Raw genomic sequence first — 15128 nt, forward strand, 5'->3', positions numbered from 1 at the left:
GTTTCCAAGGCTTTCATGCAATACACGTAGATTTGAAATCATTGTGGTGCTTATTTTATTTTTTATTTTTTTTATAGAAAGTCTGTAATTTTATTGGTGGCAATCTGGTCTCCATCCGTGATACCCTGGAAAACGCAGTCGTTTTTGATCTGATTCAAAGTGGTCCCACAGCCTGGATTGGACTCCATAATGCAATTTTGGTAAAATATTAGTGTCTAAGAAAATGAATGTAATCTGCATTCTCAATGTTTCCATCATTTATTTTTTTTTTTTGATTGAGTTAAAGCAGTTTGCTAATGTCAAAATGACACACCTGTGTCAAAATGCCCTTAGGATCAAGAATTACGGCATACTTGACAATTTTCACAGTCCACAGGAAATGCGTTGGTGCATATACAGTAAAGTCTGGTTATATCGATATTGGTTATATCGATATTGGTTATATCGATATTGGTTATATCGATAGTACTGCTTATTACGATACTATTTCTATGAACGCAAGGAGAAAATGTACATGCCGCAGGATCGGATATATCGATAGTCCGGTTATATCGATATTTTTTCCAACTCCCGAGAATATCGATATAACAAGACTTTACTGTATTTGCTATTTATAAGCTATCTATTAGCTAGCTTTCTATCTATTTGAGTTACTTCCGGGTTGAGTGAACGCTGGCGCATGTTGCTGCCGCTGCTCACCCACAGAAAAACTGATCCTGTGACTCTAAGTGACATTGAGAGTTTTGAAAGGCGCTTAGAAATCAAATGTATTATTATTATTATTGTTATTATTATTATTATTATTTTTAATGTTTTTAATCCTATAGCGACGAGGGCACAGGTGTCAAACTCAACGCCCAAGGGTCCACTTCTGGCCCACCACGTCATCTTACATGGCCCGCGAATGCCAATCAAACATGTCAACGTCCATGGTGCTCCCTAAAACCTGAGCCAAAAGGGTTGGGGGGCATGTCATTATCAGTAGTAGGACTCATTCAAATCTGACTTGTTTTTCTGACAGGATCAGGGCTTCCTTTGGACCGATGGCTCCATTGTGGGATTCACCGCTTTTGATTCTGAAGGGCCTCACGGCTTGGGCAACTGTGTCCAGTTTTCTCGAGTCGGTATGCAAATTCCATGGTTAGAGTTTGGATTGGGTTACATTTACATTTCGCAGCAGCAAAGGGGTGAAAGTAAGAGGAAAGCAAAGGAAAGGAAGAAGTAGAACAAAATACAGGGGCTGCTGGAAAGACAGCACAAAAAACACACAGTCATTCAGTCTTAAGCATTTTCTGCACCCTCTTTGTCGTATAAAGCAGTTCTAGATGAAAGAAGAGAGCATCAAAGCGTCCTTTTCACCAGTGGATCATGGTGAAATGTGCACGTCTACTACGAGCTAAATGTTGAAAGCAAACATTGAGGAAAAGAGACTGTCTCACATCTCCTGTCCCACGTAAATGCGCTTCAATTCCAAGCCGCGACAGTTTGCGATGAAAATAATGCTCTCGTACGTCGACATTGAAAGTTATGAAAGGAAGGGGAAAGGAAAGAAAGAAGTAAAAAACATAATACAGGAGATGCTGGAAAGAAAGCCACTATCGCCGTGCCATCTTGAAGTCAAAAAAGGAAATAACACGACAACACAAAGACACAGAGTCATTCATTCTTCAGTACTTGCTGTACCCTCTTTGTGACATGAAGCATGCTCGTATCATTTGATTTTTTTTTTACGATTTAAATGAAGCATGTTTAACATTGAATATTTTTTTCTTTCAGATGGATTTTGGCAGGATCATCGCTGCGATGACAGGGCCCCATTCGTTTGCACCCAAGAATTGAACTATTTTAACGGCTCTGGCATCTAATCTGCTCTTTTACCAACATGTCTTCTGCCATGACGTCTTTCCCAAATCATTATGATGCAACGAGCCAAAATTTAATTTGGAGTTAGGTCTTCATATTTCTGTTTGTGATTAAGTATTTTCTTCCTCTACAATGCTGAGTTATTAGCAACACAATGATGTATTCATTAAAAAAAAACATTGAGTCTGCATTCAATTGTGTAGATTGTCTTGCTTCTTTCCAGAATGCCTACAACAAATCCAACATACTGTGAGACCTCAACTTACGAACTTAATTGGTTCCTAGACAGAGTGTGTAAGGCGAAAAGTGTGTATCTAAAAAAAAAAAATCCTATAGGAAACCCTTAAAATGGGAATAATCCGTTCCCGGGTTCCCATAAAATATACTTTTCAACTAAATAAGCCTTAAAACCACACACATACATATCTTATCTATCTATCTATCTATCTATCTATCTATCTATCTATCTATCTATCTATCTATCTATCTATCTATCTATCTATCTATCTATCTATCTATCTATCTATCTATCTATCTATCTATCTATCTATCTATCTATCTATCTATCTATCTATCTATCTAGATCTTATATATCTATCTATCTATCTATCTATCTAGATCTTGTAGATCTACATATCTATCTATCTAGATCTTATAGATCTACATATCTATCTATCTATCTATCTATCTATCTATCTATCTATCTATCTATCTATCTATCTATCTATCTATCTATCTATCTGTGTATTCCTTCTGTTATTATTTTATATTTATTTATTCATTTATATATTTATCTATTTATCTATTTATCTCTTTATCTATTTATGTATTTGTTTATTTATCTATTTATTGATGTATTTTTAACATGATCTTTTTTTCCATTTTCCAGACAGATCAAGAAGGAATCGCCAGTGTGTTTTTGTGTCTCCCGGGAGGTTACAGACAGGCTCCAATTATTGAGAAACGAGTCTCATGACAAGCACAAACCGTCACCGGACCACCCGATTGAACCGTAGACCGGGTGAGTCATTCTTGTTCTCTATTTTTGGATGGTCAAAATAAATGGACTCTTCTCCGCCTGCCGTTGTCACTGTGCCAGGAGCCTCTTCGTGACGACTTCATAAGATTAGCATATGCAAATTAGGAGACATGTTAATAACTGAGGAAGGCCGTAAAAAGCCGCCCCAGGAGGGAAGTGACGCATATTTCTTAATGATGGTGTGGAGTAATTTGGAGTAGACCCGCCCTTCTGTCACTCCGGGGTGTGTAACTCCCTACAGTATATTTTGTACTTTATACATTTACACAGACAGCTGCTATCAGGCACGCACAAAAAAATACTCTGAAAATATATTACTGTACATTTGTTGCTTGACAGCCAGAAAGTACAGTAATCTGTACACGTTGACATTTCAAAATAAAAGGATTTAACATTGATAAATTACAAGACCAACAACAAAAAATAAATTATAAAATACTATCCAGTTCAACAACCCACTTTGCACTGATAAATTCAAAATTAGAACATTTTATTGAATCCTGGATTTATGCGTCAAATGTGCATGCACACGCTTTAACTCATTTACGTGCAAAATGTGTCCACTCCAGTGCCAGGGTTTTTGTCATTGATACTCGAAATCCAGGACCCACAGAATATTAAGTTTTAGGACTACATAAACATTCAATTCAGCGTTAAAAATCTTGTACTCTCTTTTTTAATCAGAAAAAAATGAGTTAATTCTTAAGTTATATGGGTCTGGAGTTATGTGAGCTTGCAATGAGGGCAGCTGTTCAAAATACATTGCAATGCATACATATTGGTTTATATAGCGCTTTAACAACAGCTAAAGCTGTAAAAAAAAGTGTGAACATGGACAAAAGGCAAATGATGCCTACTCGTGGAAGGTCAAAACATTGCTGGATGTCTGACCAGCGCTTTATCGGCGCCCAAGTATGAAAAATTAAACAGAATAAATGCAGGAATGGCGCTCTGTTATATTTTCAATTTTCAAATAAATTTGTGAATGGTAGTGAATGAGTTGCCCACACAGACGTTGAATGAATGAGGTCCAATAAGTGCTTCACTTGCTCACGTCTTTTCCCCAAGCGATGACAAGAAACTGCTGTACACTATCACGACGTTTCAGTTTGTGACTGAAGTTGCTCGACTGATCAATGCGTACTTTGTGTGCGTAAGTACCGCAGATTAGAACAAAGACCATATTGTACCTTACGCCAAACAAATGAGGAAACAGGTTGTACTTTGCAAATGGCCAACGAGAATCGTCTTTGGATGTCTCCTTTGAGATAAATGCGTCGTGACTACAATATCCTGCAGTGCGTTATCTGATGGTTTTGCGAGACGTCATTGCTAATTACGAGAAATGAACTCTTTGGGTGGAAGATTAAAATGGGAATGTAATTATGGTAGCTGACTCAAATCACTTGTGATTACTGGTCGCAGACAGTCATTAGTGGCAGGTTGTCCGAAAGGAGTATTGATTTAAAAAAAAATAATATATATATATATATATATATATATATATATATATATATATATATATATATATATATTTTATGCCCTTTGCAGAGCGAATTTAATTCATTCACTGCCAGACGATGTGCAAAAATGTGTCCACACCAGTGCCAGGGTTTTTGTCATTTTCACTGAAATTCACAGAATATTGAATTTTAGGACTACATAAACATTCAATTCACCGTAAGAAACCTGATACTCTCTTCTTTCATTAGAAAAAAAAGTTAATTCCTAAATTATACAGGTCTGGAGTTATGCGAGAGTGAAATAGGGGCAGCTGTACAAAATACAAGACATACATTTTGATTTATATAGCGCTTTAACAACAGCTGAAGCTGTAACAAAGTGCCACTATGGACAAAAGGCAAATGCCGCCCCCTCGTGGAAGAGGAAAAACAGGTCCAGAGGTCTGACCAGCGCTTTATCGGCACCCTTCGCAAGAAAAACCAAAAGTCGGGAATGGCGCTCCATGTCCTATTTTTCGATTCCCGAATAAAATAATTCGGGAATGGCAGCGAATTAATACAGCAGATTCCATCAGCCAACAAACCAGTTGTGTGTGTTCACGCTCACCACGGCGCAAACCCACATTTTTCTAACTGCTTTCATCTGCAAAAAAAAAAAATAAAATAACTAATAAAAAAAAAAATCCAAAATAAAGTCCTAAAATTCTGGCAGTCTCCATGACGCCGCATGCTCCCAGTTACAATCAGGTTTTTTTTACTTGTTGCCAGGCAGACTTCAACAACTTCCATTTTAATCCAATTACAGATCCATATGAAGAACTTAATGGAACATGAGAGATGGAATTATCACGTAGAAGAAGAGCCAAAGTATATCGACGCAAGGACACCGAGCGGGTGTGTCAATTACAGTCTTAATTGTCACCTGGTGGCTGGATGTCACGCTCGCTTCATGTTACACGGCAAAGCGCTTGGCTCCTACATTTGACAGGCTGATGAACAGACAGCATGCGGCGTCATGGAGACTGCTGGGCTGCCTCTACATGGGGGCGGCTTCTTCACAAACGGCATCATACGAAGCATATTATTAGAGGGGTGTGGAAAGTGAGAAGAAAAAAATGATATTTTAACACTACTTAATTTTCATTAGATAAGTTATTAAAAAAAAACGTCTGTTCATTTTTTTCATAGACTTGGTCCGAAATCAACCCTTATTCGCTGATATGAATCCTTTCAGAACATTTATGAATTAAAGCTTGATTGATGAAACTGATAATAATAATAATAGTAATACATTTCATTTATAAGCGCCTTTCAAAACTCTCAAGAACACTTTACAGTCACAGGATATTTTCTTTTCCTGCAGGTGAGCAGCGGCAGCCACACGCGCCAGCGTTCACTCAAACTTTTACTGTGTACTCATCTTGCTGAGCATATGGTACAAAAATAAATCAAATAAATAAATAAATACCAATTTATTTACCTATGTATTTACCTACATTGATGGACGTTCATAATTACGACATGGGAAAGAATCATCATCTAAAAGTTTCCTTCTCCAAGTCCACCATCTAAATAAACTTGACAGCTAACTCGGAACGGTTCAACATTTTGGCTAGGTCGCTATTTGAAAAGAATTGTTTTTAAAAGCAAGTGGGCGGAGCTTGTTGTTCATGCGAATTAACAAAAGGGGAATAGAGTAGACAAGAGTTCAACGTATTACACGGGGGGATGAACTCCATGGACGCTGTGTAAGATACGTCTGTGTAAGCTCTCAGTTGTACAGGAGTGGTCCATGGAATAAATCGGTAAATACATGCAATTTTTCAAAGACGGCCAATACAGAGGAAACTTAAAGGACAACCGACATCGTATTTTTGTTTCCGAACTGACATCAGAAAAACGTTTTATAGCATCTAAAATACACAAAACACGCAGTATGATACTTTTATTCAAATGCAAAGCACCAATAAAAATGACTTAAAGTGTCCAAAATCTGCAAAAAATTGAGCTACGAATTGGGCATTTTCAGAAAGTCCCGCCCCCAAGTCGTGACATCACGCTAAGACGCCTTGCATTGTTGGAGAATCAAAACAATGGCTTCAGATTAGGAGAATGTGCTTTCTTGTGACTCATCCAGTTATGAATATGATTCAAATAGTTCTGAAGAGGAAAGCATACATGTTTGCAATCGATTAAAGAATTTATTCCGTGGCATTTTGAGGCAATAGGGAGGGGGTAATGTATGACCAAAAAAGAGGCAAAAAATGACGATAAAGCTCCGTGTATGGAATTAATCAGCCCGTTTCTACAGGCTGATTAATTCCTTACACTGAGCTTTGTTTCCCTATTCTGCCTCTTTTTGGCGCAACACAAAGATTTCAGACCAAACAAGTACAGCAAAATGCATTGACATGATGGAAGGACTGCTACAATGTGTCCTTTTTTCGGTCAGGGGCGTTCCTTCAGTGACGTAGGGTGAGGACTCAAAGACAAGACTTTCGGAATATTCAGCGCGATCTTAAAACGTAAAATATAGCTATATGCGGTGGAATATTTGTAAAATACGCTCAGTAGAAATAATTTGAAGCCATTTTACAAATTATGGACACAACTTTTCCGGAGACGTCGGTTGTCCTTTAAATTTGAACTGGAGTATATTACGACAATGGCTTTGCATCACGTGACATTTTCATCAACAACGATACAATAATATCAACACAACCTTTTATAGACTTGCTTGTTGCAAAAGTTACTTAACGCAAGTTTACATTAGATTTTTTTTTTTTTACTTTATTTTTTGTTTGTGATGGGATTGGTTTTATCCAACAGTGATACAATAACAAATGCCGATTTAATGTATCTACGCTGCTTTTGTGATTTTCGTGTAATATTATTGTATTTGCTTGCTACATTTCTCAGGTGTGTTGCATTAGTATAGTTTTATTTAATATCAAACTACTTGCAGCTGTGCTCTACTTGCAGCTGTGCTCTCAACCTGTCGCAAGTGGCGTGCTCAACGTTTCTCGACGCAAGCAAATTACGTATATGCAGACGCTAAAAAAAAGGTGATTAAACTTCGCCTCCAGGTGTCGCAGTTAACGACACCGTAGCCTGGGGAGAATAAAGTAGAAAACGAACAATGTCATGTACGAGCGACATGTTTTGCAATTTAATTTATTCTAATTATTCAACAAACTTTAAAACAATAAAACACGCCTCTTCCTCATGATCGAATCAGAACTCATGAGTCAAGCAGAGTTCCGGAAGTAAACAACTACATCTCCCAGAATGCATCACTAGCTGGGTGACAAGCTAACTAGCCATGTGCAAACATCAAGTGAACGCTGCTCTATTGAACCACTGTTGCATTTGAATATTTTTGCACTTTCTTTTGATACTTTACATGAATATCTCCCGCTATTGTCAGCTGAACGTGTTTGATGAGCAACAACCCTGCAGAAAATAAACGTCACTTTCACGACTGTTGTGGAGGTCTGGGCAACGTCGACTACTCCAAGGTAAAACGCAAACATTTGAAGACGTAACTGTCACAAATAACACAATTTTGACTGTTTTCACAAATAACACGAGTGAAAATGCTCCGAAAAGATAAAAGCTACCTTTCACCGACGATTATGTCACCGTATGTACGTTGAGTGACAGCCATGGAAACCAGCTGGGACAATTTGACGTAGCAAAATAAAATAATTCCTGAGGTGAAATAAAAATATAAACTGTTGTGCATTACATACCATGCATGCAGTGAAGTAATTTATCAGCTCACAATCGAAAATATGTTTGTCTTCATCTTTTAACATGTTTGACTTTTTTTTTCCCCCTTTCAGATGGACCTGAAAGTTTTTGACAAAGTCTTCAAACATATCGACTTCCACGACCCCAGCTTCCACATTGCTGTGATTGCAATCATATTCAACCCACTTTTCTGGAATGTGGTAAGTGTTTCCGTTTTGAATTGCACTCGTCACAGTATAAGCATGCTCACACCACAAATAAATCAATTTGCATAAGAATGTTTAGTGCTGATAATTGATCAGCCATCCTGTGTTTTGCCATTGGCCTAAATGCAATTAAACGTACAGCAACAATCTCAAGTACATGTTTAACTAATCAGAGCACATTTATTTTCTTTAAAGGACAACCGACGTCTCCGGACAAGTTGTGTCCATAATTTGTAAAATGGCTTCACATGACTTCTACTGAGCGTATTTTAATAAGATTCCACCACATATAGCTATATTTTACGTTTTAAGACTCGCGCTGAATATTCAGGAAGTCTTGTTTTTGAGTTGGTGACGAGTCCGTACGTGACGTCACTAAAGGAACGCCCCTTACCGAAAAAAAAAAAAGACGCATTCCTTCCATCACGTCAATATGTTTTGCTGTAATGTTTGGTCTGGGGACCTCGTGTTTCACCCAAAAGCCGCCAGAAGAGGGCTTCTAAGCTCCATATTAGGAATTTATCAGCCTGTGGAAATGGAGGTGGCCACAGGAGGTGGCCATTTTGTGCCTCTTTTTCGGTGAGAAATTTCCCCTCAATGTTGCCTCAAAATGACAGGGAATAACTTCTTTAATCGATTGCAAACATGTATGCTTTCCTCTTCAGAACTACAGTAAAGTCTCGTTATATCGATAGTACTGCTTATTACGATACTATTTCTATGAACGCAAGGAGAACATTTACATGCCGCAGAATCGGATATATCGATAGTCCGGTTATATCGATATTTTTTCCGACTCCCGAGAATATCGATATAACGAGACTTTACTGTATTTGAATCATATTCATAACTGGATGTGTAAGAAGAAAGCATATTCTCCGAATCTGAAGCCATTTTTTTGATTCTCCAGTGATGCAAGACGTCTTGTAGTGATGTCACGAACTGGGGGCGGGACTTTCTGAAAATGCCCAATTCGCAGCTCAATTTTTTGCAGAATTCAGACACTTTAAGTCATTTTTATTGGTGTTTTGCATTTGAATAAACATATCATACTGCATGTTTTGGGTATTTTAGATGCTATAAAACGTTTTTTCTGATGTCAATTAGGAAACAAAAAAGTGACGTCGGTTGTCCTTTAAGTCCAATACTTCTCGTGACTAACTCCTGTCGTACTGATTACAACTTTTAGTCTGAAGGTGGATGTGTGTTCCAGTATCTCCTCTTTAAAATTGTACATTTTAATGATTTCAACTAAAAAAACAAGTTACAGAATGGTTAATTATACACCCAGACAATTTCCTTACTTGGAAGTCGAGCCGGCGAAAAGCAAATTCAAAACAGCCAAGCACGAAAGACTGAAACTGACACTTTTCGTCTTTTAGTTCAAGACTCCATTCATATTCATTCTTTTTTTTTCATCTTTTAAAGATGAGTGAATAGTTTCCTGGAAAAAGACATGCGCAAATCGCCCATGTGTGGATTATGAAAAAAAAAAAAATAGCCATCACAGCTAAGTTTCCCCACTTTTTGATGTGAATTTGTGGCTCCATTGTGCTCCTCGGTTCCTCTACGCTCATGGAACGAGAAACAGCTTGGCTACAAATAAGATCATGCACATACAAATAAGTAATTGAGTCAAATCAACTCCTTTGTAGATCTCATTAGATTTGGTAGTGAGCGTTAAATAGATGTCAAGATGACTTTCGGTACCCGCTTCATCTCAGCAGACGTTGCAGGCATCAAGGAGCATCAATGGAGCTTCAAACTATTGTGACTTTCGGGAGGCTCCATTCGATGGATTCAATTTAAACTGTATGAGATGGTTGGAATATTATATTTCGATTAGGAAATATCATGTCTGGTCCTGATTACAGCCTGGTATCTTACTGGTGTTATTCCTTAAAATAACCTGAAATGATGACAATTTTCATTTGTCTTTTGTCTCTTTATTTACAAGATGCATTTTTCAAAAAGAAAATACAATAAAATTAAAAAAGCACTTTTCAAGAGACCTATTATTATTATTATTATTATTATTATTATTATTATTGTTGTTGTTGTCCATTCATTTATTAGAAGAATTTTCAAAAAGAAAATACAATCACATGGCTGGCTATCTATCAAACTGGACTTCTATTAGCCATCTAGCTCACTTTCTATCTTTTTGAGTTACTTCCAGGTTGAGTGAACGCTAGAGCGTGTGGCTGCTGCTGCTCACCCACAGAAAAACTGTAAAGTGACCTTGAGAGTTTTAAAAGGTGCCTATAAATCAAATTATTTATTATTATTATTATTATAAAAAAGCACATTTCAAGGAACCTGGACTTTTATTATTATTATTATTATTATTATTATTATTATTATTATTATTATTGTCCATTCATGTATAAGCATTTTCAAAAAGAAAATACAGTCACATAAAAAGCCCTTTTCAAGGAATATGGAATTTATATTATTATGACTAATATTATTATTCCTATTATTGTTGTTGTGATTGTTATTATTGTTGTTGTCATTATTATTGTTACTAATATTGTCCATGTATTTATAAGATGCATTTTTCAAAAAGAAAATACAATTAAATACATTATAAATAAATATTAGAACCTACAAATATGATGATGATGATGATTATTATTATTATTGGCTATTTATTTCTAAAATTTATTTTTCAAAAAGAAAATACAATTACTTAAAAAAGCACTTTTCAAGAATTCTTATTAATATTATTTATTTTGTTATATAGTTATTTATTTAACTATTTTATTATTATTTAGTTAGTATTTATTATGTAGCATTAGTTATTTATAATTTGTATTATTTTTTTCTTACTCAGCGAACAAGTGACCGCCTTCACAAAACATTGGCCTACAAGTCCACCCACAGCGCAACCCCACTTTCCAGACATGACCAATCAACCATGGAGTAATCCACCCGTTAGATTTGTGTAACAGTTGGCTCAAACACAAATTGTTGAGTCATGCCGACAGAGTAACCCACGAGTCCACTATCGTCCAAGCGCTGACTATTGCTGCGTTTCCGTCTCAGAGGTTACATTACCGCGGCAGTGGAGATAACCCAGTCATCAAATGTAACTTAATTATAAAATATGGATAACTATTTTTGAATTGTGTGACATCTGGACGACCCTAAAGGCCTCAGCTGTTTTTATGAATGTGTGCAAAGTGCCGTTCCCCTGTTGCACCCTATCAACCAGGGGTCAGCCCTAGTTGAGCAATTGTATGCACACCTGTACACATGTACCGACTGTCCACATGTGGCAATTAAGTCGATAGCCTAGCTAGCATATTCAGCATCACCTGATCTCCCTGCATTGGAAATTTATCTGTCACGTATACCACAATGCCAGGTGACCTCAATCCACGGGAATGAACTCATTCTATGCCCTTCTTCCAAACATTAAAAATAAAGACTCATCGTCGGTAACTCGAGTCAACCTTTCGCTGATAAAAAAAAAAACGGTACGTTTACAGTATTCATGTGTTTTTGGCTTAGTTGTCGGCGCGTAACCTCAAATGACTGCCAAGCGGAAGATCAGTATCAGAAACCGCATATTTCAGTCATGTGTATTTGCCTCGGTCATAAACGACATTCTCATGGTTATCAATTATGTAAGCAATGACCTCATAACACACTTATCTGGTGTGAGTTTATTCAGTTGCCTTGATTAAAAGCTAGCTAGCCAGATGTCTTCCAGCAGGTGTAAGCCGTAGTTGAGCAATTGTATGCCTGCTAGAGAGCTAACTATCTAGCTAAATCAAAGTCAAAGTCTATAAGTTTATTGTCAAATATGCTAATATGCATGACATACAGCACAGATGAAATTACTGTCCTCTCGGACCCAGCATGCAAGACACTAATAGTTGGCTAACGTGGCTAAAAAAGACATACAATTGACAACAGACTATACATGTAATTTCTGAATGTAAAGTGAGGTAGTGACATATATAAAGTGATGTCATGTAGTAATGCAAAAACAAACAAGAAGAAAGGGTTGAAGTGAGGTCTTGCAGAAAAAAATGAGAAAGAACAAAAAATAGAGTTCAGGATGATAGTACAGCGTGTAGCATGTCCTCAGAGTTCGGTGAGTGTGGCAGTGGGAATGGGCAGGGTGGGCAGGGCTGGGAGGGAGTTGAGTCTCCGGACTGCCTAGTGGCAGAAACTGTCCTTGAGCCTGCTGACTAGCTAAATAGCTAGCTGTCTGTTCATTTATTTATTCGTTTGTTTGTTAATTAATTAATATATTTATTTACCATTGGCGTTGTTTGGCAGCAAATAGGGTTTCGGGCTGTTCGGTATATGTTTTGTTGGAATTCCATTTTTTGGTCTTTGTTTTGTTGTGGTGAAGTCGTGTCAATTGATCCGCCTCGAAGTTGCGGCCACGTGATTCACGTGTGGCCTCATGTCGCTATCCCAACTCTCACACATCGTCTTTAGTACCGTAACCAAGTACAAGGAGTGAATTTTGTCGCGTTCTAGAACTGCACGTTATTTGCTTGTAACATCATTAATCTCTATATTGGAGGCACGATAAGTAGTTCACATGATATGTTGTGGTCATTGCTGTTCCACTTAGCTCCTGTGAAACAATTAACAAAATGACAAAATAATATAACACAACACAGAAGACACAGTTCACGTGCAGTTCACGAAACATTTATGCTTCTCCCCGTTTGAATATTCAGTCAGCTTTGTTCTAATCAGGACAGATTTAATCAGACATGTGATCCATGTTTTTTTTTTTTTTTTGTTCCCAGTGTCTCTTCGTTCTTGAGAGCTTCACACACACATGAACACACGGATACTCGGTTGTGCGTGTGTTTGCATTCAGTACCTTATTCAAAACTGCGTAAAAAAAATGGACACAACTGTCAGTCATAACCACCTGTGGACAATTTAATATTTTCTGTGGCTAAGTCCGAACCAAATGTTCCGGTAGGAAGACACAGAAGGGCCCTGTTAGCTACCTTGATTGAATTTATTCGTGCAGAGCTGCGAGCTGCTTCTTTTGTAACCTTTGCGATGTACACGGCGTGATAGATGGACTGGAGTGCAGCATCAGTGTTCTTTCAACGCAAGAATAGTATTTTTAGCCTGTGGCGTAATGCACTGGCTAAAAATCACTTTGCGGAAGATTGTAAAGGAGCTTGACATCCCCGTTGCTGCATCGTTTGAAAAGGGATGGCTAGTAGTCGTACTTCTGGTGGCCTTTTAGACCAATCATAAGGCGATGTAGCCATGGATTGGTGTTTGTTTTTTCTTCCCTGATATAACGGAAAAGAAATGTGCAGACTTTATTTGATTTAGCAAAGCTTTATGCCTTTAATTCACAGATATAAAACCAGAGGTGCGATGGAGGGAAAAGGCTGTTGCAACCATGAACCCAAATTCATGTCCAACCTTCTCGTATTATGGTGTAGCTAGTTTTGAAATTAGAGGCCAATTAAAACGGTTATTCATTTTCAAAAAAGTCAAACATTTACCAATTGTGGTATTTCATCAAGAAACGTGAAGTGAATGTAGATAATTTTGTTTGGTGGACCACATAAAATAATGTGGCGGGCCAGATCTGGCCCCCGGGCCTTGAGTTTGACACCACTGATTTAAGGTGGGGAGAATGCTGCCCAGGTCATGACGAGTAACACAAAAGGTCAAATCTTGTCTTCCAGTGGGTTTGGGTTTTTGAAGAAGGAAACTATTGAAAAATGTGTCATTAGCTGATAAATGAAATGTATTATTATTGTTGTTATTATTAGTAGTGGTATTTTTATTGGTATTATTATTAATGTTCTATTGTTATTGTTACTTTTGGTATTATTATTATTATTATTATTATTGCTATTATTATTACATACAGTGGCTTGCGAGTTATTAAAGCACACAATACTGCTCTGAATATGCCTCTTAAAAATATATATTTTGGATAATATGCCATCACTTTTCATCAACACTGGCATAATAGAATTTCAGTTTGGTTTATGCCGCACCCGAATAAACCCAGGATGTCTTTTATCACCACATGGAGTCTATTTTCATTCAGGTTGTTTTTTTTTTGAACCGATGGAAGAAAAAAAAGGTTGCCATGACGATGTCTAGTTCTTTCTGGCGCAGTCATCCAGCCGTCTACGCACTTCCTCAACCCACAGAGTGTTATTTAGAGTTTGGCAACTAAGCCATCCGTACAGTATTGTTATTACTCATTCAGACGTATGCAAATTCAACCTGATCAATTTCGAGTTCTTCCATCTTGTGAAAACTCCAATTCCTCAAGCACAATGCCGGTTATATACGATGTGATGAAAGACGAAAGCTCATGGTGTCATCTTGTTAATATTTCAGGTCGCAATGTGGGAGCACCGTACGCGGAAACTCTCCAAGATGTTTGGGAGCCCCTACCTTGCCTGTTACTTCCTGGGCTTTGTCATCATCCTCCTCAATGTGTATCGCAGCCACAGGTACGACGTGCCTTCCTCTTATATTTTAACCAATAAAACCTTTTATTAAATGTTTTTTCTTGTGCAATAATTGCAATAATATATCGTTCTGCATTATTATCGTAATTTACCCTCGGCGGTCCACAAAGGTGAAAATGGTCTATATCATGATGGCCGATATTTATTTATCTATTTAATTGTAATTTTTAATTTTAATTTACGGTTTTCATTTGTAATTGTTTTCCTATTTTTATTTCTACTTTTTACTTTTTGTTTTTATGTTTATTAATTATTTTAAATGTTACATTTTTTTATTTTAATATGAATTTGTTGTTTTTTTTAACTGTTT

The 15128-nt window shown here is 37.2% G+C and overlaps 2 protein-coding genes across 6 annotated transcripts in view; both read left to right on the forward strand.

The window, feature by feature from the left end:
• Positions 1 to 2058, forward strand: part of LOC148887124 (lithostathine-1-beta-like) — a 2928-nt gene extending 870 nt beyond the window's left edge. For both annotated transcript variants that reach the window (XM_089016062.1, XM_089016061.1), the window contains exons 4-6: positions 78 to 200; positions 1022 to 1124; positions 1777 to 2058. In XM_089016062.1, coding sequence (XP_088872188.1) covers positions 78 to 200; positions 1022 to 1124; positions 1777 to 1865 — 315 coding nt within the window. In that variant the 3' untranslated portion in view covers positions 1866 to 2058. The remainder of the gene's footprint in view (positions 1 to 77; positions 201 to 1021; positions 1125 to 1776) is intronic.
• pemt (phosphatidylethanolamine N-methyltransferase) overlaps positions 1 to 15128 on the forward strand; it is a 41606-nt gene that overhangs the window by 5466 nt on the left and 21012 nt on the right. Inside the window, exons 1-5 of one of the 4 annotated variants that reach the window (XM_089014696.1) lie at positions 2668 to 2884; positions 5171 to 5259; positions 7793 to 7883; positions 8211 to 8318; positions 14685 to 14908. In XM_089014696.1, the coding sequence (XP_088870822.1) occupies positions 7806 to 7883; positions 8211 to 8318; positions 14685 to 14849 (351 nt within the window). In that variant the 5' untranslated portion in view covers positions 2668 to 2884; positions 5171 to 5259; positions 7793 to 7805 and the 3' untranslated portion in view covers positions 14850 to 14908. Of the gene's footprint in view, positions 1 to 2661; positions 2885 to 5170; positions 7884 to 8210; positions 8319 to 14684; positions 14909 to 15128 lie in introns of those variants that run through there. The other 3 variants (XM_089014693.1, XM_089014697.1, XM_089014695.1) reach the window with 3 other exon arrangements.

Source organism: Hippocampus bargibanti, linkage group LG15, assembly GCF_051943395.1.
Source record: "Hippocampus bargibanti isolate YZ-2025 linkage group LG15, ASM5194339v1, whole genome shotgun sequence".
Classification (NCBI taxonomy): Eukaryota; Metazoa; Chordata; class Actinopteri; order Syngnathiformes; family Syngnathidae; genus Hippocampus; species Hippocampus bargibanti.